We start from the raw sequence: 17,964 nt of genomic DNA, 5'->3' as shown, positions 1-17,964 counted from the left end.
TGTGGAGCTGCGCCACTGAAGCCGTGGCTGCAGCCTCCTCCGTCGGCTGGGGAGGATCAATGGGGCTGCCTTCCCTCTTTCTCTTCCCAGATATTTTCTTGTTCCAAACATATTACCTAGATTGGGAGCTTTTCTTGACATCCAAATAGATTCAAAGTCAGTTGAGTAATAGGGTGATTGAATGTGTGCTCTGCCGTGTGGTGCACTTTAATGTAATCTGTAACAGTGCACTGGCTCTTGATAAAGCAGGGCTGTTGGAATATTTTAAATGCACTAATTCAACTGACAAACATGGAAATGGATGAAACCAACATTATTTTATCATTTCATAACTAAAGGTGTCAGTTTCTATCTTCCAGTTGAAATGTGTAACGGAGTGGTTCGATGGTGCAGAGGGGAATCGGGGAGAAACTCGGATAGTATGAATTAAAGGTATTTTTCCAAGAGAGCATGCTAATAAGGCCTGTAATCTGCAGAGGCAGTTTGCATGTGTGCTGCACACTTACAAGGACTTAGACTCTATACAGACAGGCAGCAAGTACAGGTTATTCAGAACCATATGAACTTGATCTGTCCAACAATTCCAATCTAAAACGATAAGAGCGTATAAAACAAACAAGGGAAAAAGGTTCTTTTCATCTGTTTGAATGCAGTCTGGTTCAGCTTTAATCTGGAGGAAGAGCGGGATATACACTATGACGCCTGATAGATTAAGGTCTGAACGCTTCCCTCTCTGTTCTGCTCCGCAACAGAAGGGCCCTGCTAGCAAATCCCAGGCTTTAAAGCAGAGGAGGTTCAGGCAGCTTATGATGTAATCAAGGCCCTGTCTGTCGCTGCAGGAAAGGTGGGGGTGGAGTGGAGCTGAGTGTGGAGGTTATTAGGTGTTGTGGCAAGTATACCATTATGGGTAAAATAGAGAATGCGTGTGAGAACGTGGCTGGAAAAGCAGAATAAAACTTTGTCAGATTTGAATATCAAATGATCGTCAATAAAGCTTGAGCATAGTCTTGCAGAGGTGGAACCAACATATTAAGTAAATTACCATGCCATGAAACCATTAGGCGGGTAAGGAAGAGGCAGCATGTGAGGTGGAGTTGGAAAAAGAGGCCTTTAACATGGCTTTAACCAGTAGGATTCAGAATGTGGTGCTGACAGAAGATGTAAGTTCTGGCAACAGAGACCCATAAAGCTGCATTTATGTCCACTTTCGAACAGAAACAACAAAGCTGATATTGTATTCTTGGCCTTTAAGGAGGTACTATAGATAATGCTGCAGCCAGTGTAGTGTAATATGTATCTAATGTGGAAGGTCTATATATAGCCATCTATATTTCTACTAGTATTAGCGTAATCAACTCAATCATTAATATTGACATGACCTATGTTGTTTTGAATAAATGTTTTGTGCATATTGATGTTCACTGGAATATATGCAGGCTGAATATGTAATGCACATTTTGATACTATTATCAAAACCTTTTTTACCGTAGATCTTGTGGGTGGGAGGAGGGTGAGTTAGAAGGGTCTCTGTATTTTTGTTACATTGTTGCCGTTATGTTCATTAAAATGTAAAATTGATAAAGAAATTGTGAAAAAATAAATAAATATTGACATCGTCAGATTTACACAGAAGTTGAAAAAAAAATCTGCACAAATAGCGTAAATATACTTTTAACTTTAATTTATCCTTCATTATATAATGAACCTAAAGGATTAGGAATTGTTTTGAAGCTAAAATTAGAGTCAGGTGTTTTCAACCAATGAGATGAGAATCGTGTGTGTGATCGTTTTATTGAAAGAAAATGGATGAATCAGCGTGTGAGCCTCAGACCTCGGCGAACAAAGTCGCTGATGCTCGTCAGGTTGTGAAAGGTTACAACACCCTCTTTAAATTTGGACGCCATCGATCCACAATCGGACCGTTGCAATTCAAGATCATCTTTACCCTCTCCAGGAATACTCTACCAACACAGATCACCTTAAGAGCAAGGTGTGGAGTCTGCCAGAAAAGTGACTGGTAAACCTCTAATGAACTAAATAGCTCATTACATCTGCCAAACACGGAAGTGGTATTATCATGGTTTGGTCTTGTTTTTTGCTAAATCTGGGCAATGACAACTTGTGATCATTGACTGAACAACAAATTCTGTACTGTACCAGTGAATTCTGAATAATCTTTTCGAACAGACAAAGTTGTTGACTTAATCCAATAGAAATGTTGTGGTCGGACCTGAAATGAGCAGTTCATCCCAGGAAGCCCACAAACATCCCAGAGTTGAAGCTGCTCGGAAAAACTCACTAAAAGTCATCCAAACTAATGTGCAGGGCTGATCACGTTAATGAAAACCTTCAGTTGCAAGTATTACTGCCCAAAGGAGTCACATCAGATCTGATTAAATATTATATTTTCTTAAATTATATAAAGTATATATTTGTCTCATTTGCAGTTTCTCAATGTATTTTTAAGGCTGAACCATAGTGAACATAAAGAAGACAGCAACACCAAAAAATAAGTTTTTACCTCAAAGAAACCAGGTTTTTATAGAGCTGCCTCATCATATGCAGACATATGATATTCATATTTCATATGAACATTAAATCAATCGCTTCAGCAAAATAGTGCGCTAAAACAGATGCTCTGGTTGAATGGCAAACAGCAGCCATTTCACTTGACTTTATTTTTTCAATTACACAAGTCTGCTGAGATTTAATCTGACTGTTACAGCTGCATCAATCTAAGATGATCTCATCAAGCAGTCTTCTGCTGGAAACGCTCGGTAGCATCACAAATATTGCTACCCCTGTCCACGTTTGACTTCCTGTGACGTACAAAGGGATGTGAAACACCAAGTCCTAAGTGACATACAAAGGAGTTCCTGTTAAAAAAAGAACATACTGCAGGGCACTCCTCCAATCCATGCACTATAAATAAAGAAATGTGGTAGACAAAAAGAACTCCAATCTGCAATCCAACAGTAAACAACACATTGATGTATATCCTGAGTCTTTGCAAATTTTGGCATGTGCATGGACTACAGTAGAAAAGAGAAAAGCACATGACAAGATGCTATTCCAACATAATGTTTCCTCAACGAACGTGAGAAAAATGTCTGGGAGTGTCGACAGCACAGGCGCTGCTCCGTACAGAGAGAGAAAGTGACTTTTAGAATCTTGATAGAGGCTATTGAAAACAGAATGATTTCTTACTATGGCACTGTATTTCAGAGATGCAGCGGTGGTCCCCCCTCCCCCCCCTGATTTTTTGGTTAATCTTTGTTTTTAGCGAGGGCTAGATGTAAAGAAATAAATACTAAATAGTCACAGAGCTTAAAAAAACTTGAAGCTAAATTGTGGGGTGGGATGGGGTGTGACACCAACAAAAACAATATCTTTACATGGTAAACACAATGCATTGATCACTCACTTTTACTCCCCCTACAGATGCACATTTAAAAATATATTCGACAATTTACACAATGTGATGTCTTGGAAAACAGAGAGAAACAAATCTCCAATGTGGCTATTCAGTGTTTTCTACTCTTTCCAAGGTCCATAGCGTCATTGCTCCAGGGTCACAACCTCCACCGCCTGGCCGTCCAGTGTGACTGTGTTGTCTATTCGTGTGGCGACAGGTGCCATGGCAACCTGGACGGGCCGGTTCCCCTGGGCGAGGCTGGTCACTACAGTCTGGTACATGCTGACTGGGATCTGGACCAGACCTGGTAAAAAGACACAGCATCAGTATCATCAAACTGAACTTCCGTGGTTTCTCTCCATTTTATCATTCAGTAATTGGAGTTCACAGCAGCGCCAAAGCGGTTTGTGTTTTACACGGTTCTCAGGAGGCTGGAAAGTTTTGTAGTTGCAAGGCAGGAGGCAGCCATGTTACAGGAAAGGCATTTCTGAACAATGGCCCGATTGAAGGTCCTCAGCTCGCTTCCCCCATTCCCAGCTGTGTGTGTGTGTGTGTGTGAGAGAGAGTCTTTGCCTGTGGGGATTACTACTGCAGTCACGTGGGCCTCTGCCCCACCCTGCAAGCTGTCACTGTGTCACAGGCAGGCAAGAAGGTCAGTGTAGGATATGGCTCCTGTTACTGTGAGCTCAGATGCCAGACATTAAACGCAAAAAGTTCACATTACACATGAATAATTTCAAACTCAAAGCTGAGATCACGGAGATATTCGAGGCTACTTGAAGACTGTGAATCACGCATCTTCTCAGATCTCAGTTGTAAATTTAGCTTGTAATTCTTAGCCTTCTTTGTGAGCTCCTGCTGGGCCCACTTGCAAGTGATTTTGTGACACTGTTAACTTGTGCTATTGAAGGTAATTTGTCTGGAAGTGATTACGGAGGAAGGCTTAGGGAGCGGGGCTTTGGCCTGACGCAGTGACGTACAGATACCGCAGTAGTAGCTAACTCGAGACACTATGACATTAAAGGTCACGTTTGTGTATGTGTGCCGCTTTGCGTGTCTTCGTCGGTTAAGTGTCCGGACAAGCCAATCAGCAGCGTGTCTGGTTCAGTGCACTTCAAATGGTTCTCTTCTCTCCTATATGGCTCTAGAGTGATTAGCTGAGGTCAATAGTTGGAAAGACTGGCTTTAGCAGCTCCAGAAGTTGTTAAAGAGAGCTACTGCAGCCAAGCGGTCCCTAAACAAGCAAAATGTCTAAGGCTGCAGATGATGAATGTGATTAACTTTCATTTAAATTGGTGGAGAAATATGCACATACAAACTGGTACATATTTTGCATTTGCACATCAATTTAGCATGTTATATAAACAAATTGTTTTACTTTATTTGGCCACTGAGAGGCTGAAATAGTTGTCTGGTAATGTTATGGATGTGATTTCCAAAGCGAGTCTTGCTTGATTTAAAGTTGTGCTCTGAAATCTTGGGAGAAATGAGATTTTGTAGGAACCTTTTCACAAGGTAACTCAGGAGTACGCACAGTCGTTGTGGCTGATTATGTTCCACAAAAGCCCAGTTATAGTGATAAGTCAGTCATACCGTGTTGCTTGGATGACAGTAAATGCTGGATGTTCATAAAATGTTCTTTGTGTCAACAACTCCAAAGCACTCCCTCCAGCTCTAAAACATTAGCCACTTGAAGCCTGGTTCAGACAATCCATCATGTGTGCCATCCTTATTATCCCAGGAGTACAGAACAGTAAGGATAACATTCACAGGCTTCAGCTAATTCAAAATGTGGCGTCCTGGCTTTTATATTATTGATAGTTTGGTGGTTTTATCCTCTTGCTTTATGCAGCACCTCCTTGCTTTGTCTGTCTCTCCAGTCTGTGAACAGTGACAGCTGCCATTAAACTAGGCAAGAAATTCTACATCGTAGCACCTTTTCCTGAAGAAAAATGCTGCTCAGAGAGTGGAGAGACCTGCTGCTGACAGAGTGGAGGTAATCTTATTAGCTGTGGTTGTTTTTTTGACCTTGCCTCAGTGTGCTCAAAGGGCATGGGCGCCTAACTGCAAGAACAAGCAATTTCCCTTTTCTTCAAAAAATTTGCTTCTAAGATTTCATTTCAGAGCTTTTCAACATATGTTTTTATAAGGAAACAATTCCAAACATTAATCATTTAGACCCTAAAAGAACCTAAAAGATGGGCAAATATGACCAATGTGTTTCCTTTAGTTCAAGTTGCTCCCTTAAAAGAAAGCAATAAAACCAAAAACATTTATATCTTTAGGGTAAAAAAAAATGAAGCTTATATCAATTCCTTTACCTGTGCGTGCAATGCTAAATAACAAACTAAATAACAATAGCAAAAATAAACAAGAGGAAGCGGAGGAAACCGGGACACAGAGATGCACCTCCATCCATTTTCTATACCCGTTTTATCCTGTTCAGGGTTGTGGGGAGGGGGCGGAAGTTTATCCCAGGAGCCTGGTTACATCCCAGACATGCTGCTAATCCATCACAGGGCAGAGATGGACATATTGTCCGAATTTAAAGGGGCAGATATTCATGTGAAGAGTGACGATGTGTGTCTGCATACACTGTACATTGACAGACAAGAAAACTTGGGTGTGTATTGTGTGTTGACAGCTGGCCCGGTAATTAGACTATGGACTGATAATGGAGTGGATCAAGCTGTTTAGGAGGGCCCCCGAGGGACCTGCCTATGCCCCTGGACTAGTGTACTTCACGTATAGTACTGATTAGTTGACACTGCAAATTAGGAAAAGATTGACAGCTTGGAAGATAAGTCTGTAGAGGGGTCTATACGTGGTATCCTGTTGTGTTTATTAGTGACCGATTTCGCCATCAAGAACCATCAACAAAAACGACTCAGTATTGTGTATTTCATACGCAGTATCACCTGTATATTTGTTGTAATAGCTAAACGACGTTATAATTTCCATTGACATAGTTCTTTTGGTGTTTTTCATGAACAAGCAGCAGCTTCGATTATGAGGATACAAACTGAACGTGTGCTTTTTAAAGCAATTCATCAAGCTGCCCCAGAAGACTCACCCCTGTAGCAGTACATGTAGTATGCATTTAAGGAGGATCAACCTTTAAAAACTTATTATCAAAAGAAGGGAGTGTGGCTACAAAGAACACACCGACAAAAGCAATCCATCTGTCACAAATGCACAGAGTAGATTACACAGGAGGGGCTCAGAAGCCTCACCACACTGTTACTGGTAAGGAAGCTTACACTTAGTTAGGCTAATTGGAAGTGCCATTGGCTGAAAAACACAAAAACCAATTAGCTTGGATATGATGGCAAACAAGCAAAGACATGTAAAGTTCTATGATAAACTAGGTTTTAATTTATTCAGCAATAATACTGAAAGATGATCTCCTTTCAGTTCTTACTATATCATATATTTTTATGTAAATTATGCTATTAATGTGCACTTACACATTGCCTTGGTGTTTGCGATGAAAACATGCATACAGTATAAATGTGGCATTAATAGGTACCTGTGGCATCTTGAACCCCTGCAAGAGCCCCAACAGCAGCTGCCGTCTCTGCCAGGACAATCTGCCCCCCTCCTTGAAGAGTGGCCTCGGCCAACGTTGCTACAGCATGAGCGGCCGCCTCACTGCAACACAGCGTTTTTGAATTAAAGTACATGCAAAAACGTTGGACAGAGATAGTAGGCCTCCAGATACAATTTTCTGGCACAAAGCCCAAAAGCTCTCTCACACATAAACAGTCTGTTCACCAAGGCAAGGGTTATTAGAGAGATGTGGGGTGAAGAGGTAGGAGTGTATGAGCTGTAAGAAGCTTTTCTTGTCTGGACTTATAGAGAATCTGTCACATCTCTCCAAAGACCAGGTGCTATGGATCTAACAAAGCAGTTTTATCAACCAGATCTACCCAGTGGAATTACCGCGAGCTTATTACCACTGCAGCTTCATTATGAACTCATGGAGGTGTTCACAGATTGGTTGATAATCACATCTGAGATGGAACTACAGATGGACAGAGGGAACTGCAAGATTTTTCCGATTCATTTCTGAGTTAGTGTGAAAGGCTGACATGGTAAGGTGTCACATTATTACAGCAGAAGTGATAGTGAGAGGCAGTAGTCCCCTCTGAAGCTGGAAAAAAATACTAAATGTTCCAGAGCCAGAGGGGGACAGTAGCTCAGCAGAAGTAAACAGCAGCAGGGGAGGGAAGAGGAAGCCAGACTCAGGTGGGTGCAGGTAACAAGCCCCGATGGGACATACCCATACACATATGGTATGATTGCCATGACAGTATTGCAGTGAAAAGCCAGCAAACATCTTTGTGCCTTGATGAGTCTAGCTGATGAGTTCAGCAGTTTAAATACCCTCAAGGAATACCTGACAAGGTTAAAAGAAAAAAAACAAGAAAACAAACATGTCGATCAGCAAGTGGCTTACCAAATGTGAGCACCTCCGAAATATATCTATCGGTCGCAGCGCATGATTTTCAATCTGCTTTATTTATGCGGTTTAATCACAAATCCCGAAGACAACCGGCCCTCCCTGGAGTTTGAATGCACAACATGTGCTGCATTCTGAGTCTACACAAAATTCTAATTGTAGGTTATTTTGCTGATTGCATTTCAGACATTTGCTGACTTTGTCACACTGATAATAATCATACGGTTATCACGTCACTGAGTCATTAACACATCAAATATGCAAACAGTCTAACTGTTTTGCACCTAGCAGCTGTGAAGCCTATAAGCTAATTAATTGGCTGTTGTAGTGGATTGAGATGTAGCTGACTCATCACTGCGGGATGTCGCTGACCACCCAGAACAGTTGTCCCTTTTCTCCCCCTCTTTACAGTTGTTAGAGCTGCCACAGTTACACGTTGGAGATTTTCTAATGCTCTCTAATGTGTTTGATAGCTCAACGCCCAAATATTTTGGAACCCTCTTTTCAAAGCATAGGGTTAAGTTTGCTGTTTAGCTTTGAGAACTTACTTTATTAAACTCAAGATACTTGCAATAAGTACAAGTAAGATCTAAACGACAAGTGGTTGTTGAAAGAATAACTTCCCGATGAAAGAAAACATGCTTTTCTCATCTAATTTTATTAGCCTAGAACTATCAAGTCGTCTCTTCTGATGTGAAAGTGTCAATATGAAATTTAAAGCACAAAATATCTTCTTTAACATGCGGTTTTCTTGTGAATTTAGAGGCGCAGTTAACTCAATAAAGCGCACAACAGCATACCAAATTCTATGAGATTCACCTGTTTAAAGCCATAGTGACGGTGGTTCCGGCCTGGATCTCATGGCTGGCAGCGACTGCCGCTTCAGCCAGGGATGCGACTGCCTGTGTGGCCTCCGATGCTTGAGTTGTTTGGATTGTCATCTCTCCGCCCTGGAGGGTGGCCCAGTTCTGATCCACCTGACAAAAAAAAAAGAAGTAAATAGTTTTAGAACAGAAAGTATTTTGGCAACTATTGCTGTTCCTCAGGTGTGTGTACAGATTATGTGTCACTGAAAAGATGGCTCCCATCAAATCCACCAATGCAGCTACTGTATATATGAAATAATCTGTGTTGCTTGTGGTACAAGTTATGTACGTGCTTATTTAAAAGCATGAAACCGCTACCTCTCCATCAGTTACCGTTGAATAGTTGACCTGTGCCACTGTCACACCGGGAAGCTCCGACGCATCAGCTAGAGTTGCAACTGTGTGTCCCGTGCCAACCTGAAAGAATTGTGAAAGATGAGTGTGCTGTGCTCGATAAAACGTACCCACTTAAGTGTGTGACAGATGAAACCCACCTGGATGAGCGAGACGGTTCCATCGGGGTTGTTGATGGTTTGTACGACAGTCTGTGAGGGAACAAGGTGAGCTATGCTCTGCGCGGCGGTCAGGTGGTGCTGGGTGGTGGTTGCCGTGGTTACCTGCTGGTCCTCAAAAGCATACAACAAATCTTCACGGCCATGCTGCTTATAGCAGTTCTTCACAATTGTCCGCAACGCCTGTGTCCAAGACACCTGAGGAACCAACAGACACAAGTTGTTTTAATTCTGCTAATTATCTACCCGAGGCATTAAAGGCCCTTCACAAGTATGAAGGATGGAAAAATAGGATGGTAAAAGTTTTATTCAAGAGGTTAATACTGAATTTTTCCCACTAACGCTAGATGAGAGGATAAATACCAAGAACGGTTGGATAAAAATAAACACATACAACATACATGAATGAATATCATTTGCTTTTTGTTCCTGAACCTGGCAAAATCTGCAGCATATCCAATCTACAAATATCATCAAGCCAGTATCTCCCTTACTCTCTGTTTCTGCTCCTCTGTGCGGACATCACTGCGGACGTTGGCCCAGGGGATGTCCTCAGGCCACCACACCGGCTTGCAGCTCTCCTTTCCCCAGCCAGGCTTCCCTCTGCCCGTGGAGTACTTCAACATCTCTGGGATGAACGCCCGCAGTTGGGCCTAAAGCCAAACATGGATGCAAGGAAGAAGAAGAAGAAGAAGAAGAAGAAGAAGAAGAAGAAGAAGAAAAAAAGATGTTACAGAAATCAGATCTTTTAAGTGGGGAGCTGCTGTGTCTGACACACGTGAGCACACACGCCCTTGAGCAGGCAGCTGCAGACTAGTATTGATTCGGCGTCTTCTGCTGGGTGCTGAGTTGGTCAAGACCTGCAAATAGAAACAAGCTTTCTAAAAGGAGTACATGTTTGTAAAGAGGCCAATCTATGGCTGTGGCTCCAGCCTGATGTGCCAGACTGCCACCATAAGAACCTCAGGGGTGAGCCCAGCAGTCAGTCTGTCCCAGCAAAGGCTCAAGTATACTCAGCATGGGCATCCTATGGGCAAGCGGGTCGTACTGTTAAAACTGTTAAATTATTGTTAAAAGATTCATTTTGATGACTTGTGATGTCCAGCATTATATGGACTTGAGCAGATACAGTGGACTGAGTGCAACACTGGATGTTTGTCCACAACATTTGAGCGTACCATTTAGACAAAGGAAGGTAAATAAGCAGTTAAAACTAAGCAATTAACTGTAATTGAAGGATGCTTGCTTTATACTTGAGTTAAGAGATGGACATGTAACTGGTTTGGTATCATCTTTTTTTCCCTGTCATAACAGTAAATCATCTTCTGCAGATAATCTCCAAATCATCTTCACATATATCCACCTCATCATTACATCAGCGTTTCCAGAACAGGCATACACTCACAATCGCTAACATGCTGTAGTGGGTTTTAGTGCCAATGTCCTCAGTGTCCTGGTAATATGCAAGCATCGCCAGGGGATTATATTGCACTATGAAGCACTGCAGCGTCTGCCTACCTTGACATCATGGGCTAAATTTGGTTCGGGGAGAAATAAATCCCTTCCTCCTCCCCATTAGACCCCTTTTCTATTCACAGTCACAAGCCACCTATGCGCAGGTTCTCAGCGCATCACAAAGCGATGTGATAAAATGGATCTTGCTAGAAAATGGAGGGTCAAGGCATAATTACAATGGCTTTTGAAAAACAGAAGCTGCATCTGGTGGTTACAGAAGTGGAGCTCCACCTCTGCAAATAGCAGGATGGCAATTTGGCTTACTCAAGGAAAAGGACCTAGTACAAGGGGATTCTTGCATTTCCACCTGTGGGTGATGTGGATATATGTATGCAAGCCCAGATGGCCTAATGGCTAGTTAGTTAAGTGGCATGTTGCCCTCATGCGGACCACCCCACCCCCAGTCCTAATCCTCAAAGCAGTGGTCCAATCAGAGTTTAGAGAGTCAGCTATGTTGCTGGGTCCCTGAATCTAACAAAGGTAGAGGATAATTATGGGCTCAGGCTAGACTGGGGATCACCTGCTACAGATGCTCCAAATATCTGACAGGCAGGAGTTTCTGTCTGTGTGTGCAAAACCTGCTGCAGATGTCTTAGGAGGGACGTTAAGTCCATCCTGATATCAATCAGGAGAACCAAGTTTGAATTAGCTCCCTTGCATATCATATACATGTGTTCCATTTCCAGGGTACATCAGTCTTTCCAAAAAGGATGAGACGACATCATGTTTGCAACACATGGCGCACACACGTATCTCTAAAAACAGCCACACTGTTCCATCTGGCTTTGCCTTGCCGAGTGAGGCAACAGGTTACTCATGATAATCTCAGCCTACAACCTCCAGAAAAACAAGCATCAACTAACACCTGCCCTCCAAGGATTTATCTGGCCCTGGGATTGGCTATCGTGCTCCCTGGGTTGTGGACCCGTCTCTGAGGGCCACTGTCATGCTGGCTTCTCTGACGATGATCCACAGAGTGCGTCAGCAGCACAGGGACGGCAGAGTAAACAAGCCAGGTTCCCTTGGGTGAACAGAGGACTCAGGCCGCCAGTGGTGCTAATGCTTCAGTGAAATGCCAGCTAAGAGCAGTCTACTCCCCTCTCACTATGTAGCTTGTTTCAAAGTGCAATTAGCACCTTTATATCAGGGAGAAATGTTAACTATTCTTTAGCACGACAATATATTTAGGAACATTACCCGATTCTATACAGATGAATTAAATTAATTATGAGATACAGGAGGACATATAGATACTGAATTTGACCTTGATACATATAGTTGGCTAAGCTGTTGCTCATACGGGTTATTAAAACGATTTAAATTTTTCTTGTTTGTTGGCAGCTGGTGCCCTCTGCTGGGAGCATCACTTTTGTGTTTTCTGTGTTTGCTATCCAGTCGTGAAGTCCTTAATTAAGAAAAAAAAAAAAAAAAAAAAAAAAAAAAGTCTCACCTGGGTCATCTTGTCCACAGAGACAGGGATGCCATCGATTGTGAGAGGAGGTAGCTCTGAGGCCAGGTCTCCACCAGGAGGGGCATGCTCAGCCAGGGCGTTCTCCACGTCCTCCAGCATCATGCTCTTATATTTCCTAACCTGGTCACCAGGAGAGAAACATCAAACACTGAGCTTTTAAGCTGGAAAAGAAAACAGACTCCTCTTTTTGCCGATCATTTATGTCCCGTGAACATACAAACATTTGATAAAATCAAGTATACGAAGGGAAATTTTTTTTTTTTTTAAAAATTGAGGGTTCTACTATGAAACCAAGCTATCTTTAAGAAGTCAGCTGTTCAACAAAACCTGAAACATGAATCACAGATAATGGCCATCATGAGTGGTTACCAACTTCATTTGTTAAGGCAGGCTGTTGTGTTCAGGCTCTGTGAGCGTCAACATAAAAATGGTTGTTTGAAGCATCATTTGATGCTCTGTATACACAAAATGCATCAATTGCCTGACACTTAATTCAGTAAAGGGGAACGGGTTGTTCATATAAAAAAAAAAGTTGCTGTAATAATGAGACAAGAAAGGAAAGAAAACTGCTAATTCTGTAAAATTATAAGATAACATGAACTAATGAATCCACTCCCCCCAAGACAATGATCAGGGGGACAGCTGTTTTTTGCGAGTAAAGGTTAAATATTTTTATTCAAAGCATTTGGAATGAATTGAAGGAAATATTGCCGTAATCAGGAGGTAGCTAGGTAGAAGGGGAGGTCGCACTGTGAAGAAAAAAGGAAAATGAGTACAACCAGTTCTAACAAAAACACTCACCACGTTTTCCAGTGGAGCAGCACCAAACACTTTAAACACGGGGTTCGGTTTGGAGGGCGAGATACACAGAACTATGGCCTGCTGGCCTACTCTGGTGGTATATTCATCCAGCGTTGCCCGCAGTTTCCTGTAAACACATGTCATCATTTACTCCCCCTTTCGGATAAATTGCTGCAAAGCCGTCGTCTCATGTGGTGAAAAACAGCATTTTCTTTGGACCCAGAAGGAGAAACATGGGGAAAATTTTCTGAAAAACTCACCTGAGCAGACGGGTCTGCTGTCGCTTGCGGATGGAGGGATTAGATTCAAAAATGTGAGGCCTTTTTCTTTTCTTGCCAGTTGCTACGGCAGCCGCTGCCGCCATGCCTACTGGCCCTGAGAAAAAAAGAAAAAAAGAGCAGGTTACAAATGATAGAAAAAGAAAGTATCTGTCCGTTTCTCCCCTCCTGATTTGTCCTTTTTATAAGCTGAATATACAGGACACGTCACCATTAGTTCACTGTACTTGTTCACTGGCTCCATTTTTATTGTACAGAGGATATATCTGAAGCCAGCCAGGAGGCAACACATGGGAGCTTTACTGCCCCAATATAAAGCCCACTGGCATCACCTGCTGTCCACTTGAGTGCATTGCGGATTTCAAGTGATGTGGATGCTTTAACGGATTAAGTACGATTAGTCAGAGAAGTAACATTAGATCTATAAAGAACCTTGTTTTTTCTCTCTTGTCCCCAAAAGGTTGTTTGGAAAACCCTGCAGGTGTTCTTGAACGCAGCTTATCAAATACATCACACTGCTGCCCCCAGAAAACCAGCAAATGTCAAGTTTTCTCATGCACCGCAGTGCAAGACAAGTTTCATGTCACCTGCAGCTGCCAGGTGAGCAGTGACCTCATCAGTGCCAGCTGAGTTGAGGATGTCCGTGTCATCATAAGGGTCATCATCTGGCGAAGACGTCGAGTCTTCCTCAGCACTCATCATGGATGTCTCTGTAAAAGTGGTCACGTGTACCTGTACACAAAGAATCAATCACGTAAAATAAGTTGAAATTTCTAAACTAAATATCGACTTAAAGCATTTTAGTGAGGAGTTAGGTTGCCACTCTGGTCTAATCATCTAAACAGCTGGTGAAACACAGGGTTACTGACACAAGGAAGTAATACGGTCTGTTCATAACTCATAACTTCCTAAATTTAATCACGACGCTCATAAGTGCACCTGCTGTACCTGTTGGCTGACGGCGCTGGCCTCAATAGTGGTCATGTGCTCCGTCTGGTGAATGGTGTGCTCATCCATCATCATCCACCTGGTCTAAACAGCTAGGTCCACGGTTCAACTGCTGAGCAAAGTGAAACAGCATGACATAATCTATACATAATGGGGACACGTCCTGAATTCTTTCTAATCATCAAAACGGCAATGAACACATACTAAAGTAACGGCGTGATATGCAGCTCAACAGAAGCAAAAACACTGCTGTGTATATAAAATGTAGCATCTCTGGCTGAAGCTACAGTAAAGATGCTGGAGTCACCATTGCAGCTTTTGGATCCGTTTCAGACAGCAGGTTTTATTGGAAACTCCCAAAATCCTGGGTTTTATGCTCCAGCGAGAGGGACAACTTAAAGTCTGAGTTGTTACCACATAAAGAACCCATTTATTTACAAATGTTTACGCATTTGGATACATAAAAATCCCACTTCGACATAGGTTCGTCTTTTGAACATCTTTCTATTAAAACAGTGAAGCGTACGTGTATCTTAATACAGCCAAATTCCCCAATAATGCTGTTCTTAATCGCATATTTCTCCTTTTCTTTTGTCAGACGGCTAAAAGTGTCACAAATATTGATCAAAAAGCAGTACGAGATTCATTCCGAGTTCACAGACAGGAGGATGGAGAAGACAAGAAGGGACAAAATCAGGGCCCACAGTCTTAGTAGACCTTAAGCACTGATGCTCACCTGCTTTCACTTAATCACTAGGGACTTTCATTTAGAATGTAAATGGTCTGAATGCATTTTTCTCCCTTTTTCATCATGCTCAACATGTGCATGTCTTTGTGAAGTGATTGCACCGCTGCGCTCTGCCTGTAGAGGGCACCCTCGTGTCAAAGTCTACAGTTAACATGTATAAACTTGTATCATTAGCATTCCACACACAGCGAAGTGTCAAAGTAATATTAGTCGTATAAAGTTTCAAGTCTAACTTGATTCCCCACCCCCTCCTTCCTCTTTGATGTGTTATTACTGCGATAGTAGGGGATAATACGTGTCATTTTAAGTAGTGAATTTGGTATGTGTGAATTAGAGGTTTATATTTAATTTCGTCTGAGAGGGACCTAAAAAAATAAGCAAAACAAAAGATATCGATACCACACAGTCCATGAAACATTCAAAGCCCACACAAATATGATTTTATTTACTTATCCCAATTTTCAGCCAATGTCTAGCTTCTGCAGCCTTTAAAGATAAAATTAATTTGGCAATTTAATGAGAATGTCAGTTAACACGTTGGAAAGATGGCTTATTAAACTAATTCTGTTTAAACGGTTCTTTATAGTTCTAGCTCTTTTACAGGGATTAAAAAAAAAAATAATATTAAGATGGAAATTTGTTATCAGTTGCAGACAGGCTTGTGGTCATGGGATTCCCATTATTATGTCCAGTATTAATGAGAAGATGCACGATGAGGCATCACAGGATAATGTACACGTTGGATCATCATTATTATTATTTACATGGTCTGCAACAATGGCTCAGTTTTGAGAATTGAGAAAGAAATTATGCTCATGTTAAACAGGCAACGTTATTTCTCAATCGTTACAGTGGTGTAATGTTAGCCGACCTGCCGGCTAGATATCAACGACTCTTCAACAGAGCTAGGCTAGCAATGCCCTACATTCGGCTAATTAGCTTACTAGCTAACCATTTCTTCGTGTATAGTCGATCATGTAAATGGGTAGTAACTGTGTTTGAAAAGAAGAGCCATTTCTCAGCTTCTGATAACAAACATATGATTTATGTGCGCTGTACAAGGTAAACCAGTGTAACACGGCAGCTAGCATAAAACCCGCGCAATATGAAACAAAACAGAACACTACGGCAGGCCGAGGGGCCTGCAGCTCATCCACAGCTATTCCACTCTCTGAGCTTATTATCGATAGGCGCCAACAACATGATTTCCCACAAAAAAACTACATGTGTGGAATAAAGGCGCTCCAGTCAACATCTAAACAAACTGCATCTTTCGCCCAAACGCTGCCGGGTTCGATGATGCGGCTGCGCCGGGGTTGAAATAGATGGAGAATGCGCGGTAGGGCACTAACCTCAGAGCGGCTGCGCTACTTCGGGCCTGCGCCGTACAGCGGGGATGGATCCGAGCTTTAATGGAGGACAGAGGGGAGCCAGCACTAACACAACGCGCGAGCGCACACAACACTGATCTGCACTAGTGATGCCTTCAGGTGCTTCTCCCGAGTTCTAAATCCAAGGGTCACTATAATTTATCTGCCAAAGCCATAAAAGTCCCGACCTACAAGCGTAAACCGGCAACAAAAGTACCCGATGGATATTGTTTCGTTCCTATTCCTTTAAAAAAGTAACAACTGATTGTGTGAAAATTGTCAGTGCCGATGTGTTAGAATGTATACAACTGAATGTACACGACTGTTTACAATTTGCTGATCATCATTTAAATTTTGTTATTGGAGACCTAAATTCATTAAGTTGAAAATGGGTGTTAAGATTTTAAGGATTTATTCATGGTTTATTTGCCTTTTTGAAATAATTCAGTCTGATAAGTTATGGGCCGTAAATAACAAACCATATTACCTATAGCAAGTGAATGCCACATTAAGACCTTAGAAACCACGCCCCTTTCTGCCTATGCTGGGGATTCAACTTCTGCAGGCGTGTAACGCTGTCTGTATTGTTTTACAGCCAAATAGTCGTTGAATTATTTTCCAAAATGTCAATAAAATGTTATCATGACAACGTGAGGTGAGGATACAAAGAAAGAAAGAAAGAAAAAAACAAAACAACTTACTCTTGTCCGAAAAAGTTTTTCAAGTACTCCAATAAGCAACAGCTGTGCTATTCAAGCAAACAGGGCATCTTTCCACACGAACGTGTTGATGCTTTTACAGGTTAGTAAACCCCTTCTTCTATTAGTATTTCTTTTTTTCTTTTTGAATGTTGCCATAATATTACGGCAGCGTTTAAGGACTGCTTTGCTTATATGGGAAGACTAGACTTTTAAGGCTATAGGTCTGTGTTTTGCTGTGGCAATAAGATGGAACAGGACGTGGAAGTAACCAAACGAAGCCTGTGAAATGAAAAGAAACTAAAACTTTCCCGACATTTCTTCACACTTGAGGACAATTCTTTAGAACGAAGATATGAGCATGGGGAATTTAAAAAAGTATCACATTGTTTAAATTAAATGTATGCTTATTGCATGCATTTCACGACTTTCTTATATTTGCCCAGACAGTTTCTGTTAATATTGGTGGGTGGCAATGATCTGGCGGCATCCAGCCTAAATTGTTGACACTGAACCATTGTCTGGCTCCAATTCTGGTCATCACTCACAGTCCATTTTTGGACCAAATGGTGTTAATTGCACTATTTTTCAATTTCAAAACTGTCCCAAGTCCAATTTTCCAAATTAGACTGTGTGGGCCAACATTTGTCCTTATTTGGCCCAAGTCACCTGACTATCAATATATTTCAGAATAAATGAACTGTCTTAATGCTGTAAGCCTGACCCAGATGTTACCCTTACCAGGTCTGAAGAACATATGGGCTGTGCAACTTTAGCTGATCTGATAAGCCACAAGCTTGGTGGAAAAGTGGACTGAAGGAATAATGAGGTAAGTGTCTGCTTTTATATATCTTTCAAAGAAAAAAAAAAGCGTAATGTA

At 41.8% G+C, this 17,964-nt stretch overlaps 1 protein-coding gene across 3 annotated transcripts; it reads right to left on the bottom strand.

Annotated features, from left to right (window-relative positions):
* Positions 1-1,772: 1,772 nt before the first annotated feature.
* nrf1 (nuclear respiratory factor 1) lies at positions 1,773-16,458 on the bottom strand. Of its 3 annotated transcripts, none has more exons than XM_075471755.1 (12): positions 16,369-16,458; positions 14,269-14,377; positions 13,908-14,052; positions 13,303-13,417; positions 13,043-13,169; positions 12,221-12,361; positions 9,750-9,908; positions 9,238-9,453; positions 9,062-9,160; positions 8,697-8,854; positions 6,945-7,066; positions 1,773-3,719 (listed from the first exon to the last, which is right to left on the bottom strand). In XM_075471755.1, the coding sequence occupies exons 2-12, from the start codon at positions 14,341-14,343 to the stop codon at positions 3,559-3,561; spliced, it is 1,518 nt and encodes a 505-aa protein (XP_075327870.1). In that variant the 5' UTR covers positions 14,344-14,377; positions 16,369-16,458; the 3' UTR covers positions 1,773-3,558. The 3 variants fall into 3 exon arrangements, with proteins under 3 accessions (XP_075327870.1, XP_075327872.1, XP_075327871.1); XM_075471757.1 differs by having other exon boundaries at positions 9,077-9,160; XM_075471756.1 differs by having other exon boundaries at positions 14,269-14,380; positions 16,369-16,448.
* Positions 16,459-17,964: the final 1,506 nt, after the last annotated feature.

The sequence above is a fragment of the Odontesthes bonariensis genome, chromosome 8 (genome assembly GCF_027942865.1).
Source record: "Odontesthes bonariensis isolate fOdoBon6 chromosome 8, fOdoBon6.hap1, whole genome shotgun sequence".
In the NCBI taxonomy this organism is placed as follows: Eukaryota; Metazoa; Chordata; class Actinopteri; order Atheriniformes; family Atherinopsidae; genus Odontesthes; species Odontesthes bonariensis.
This window is presented reverse-complemented; position numbering and strand designations above follow the sequence as displayed.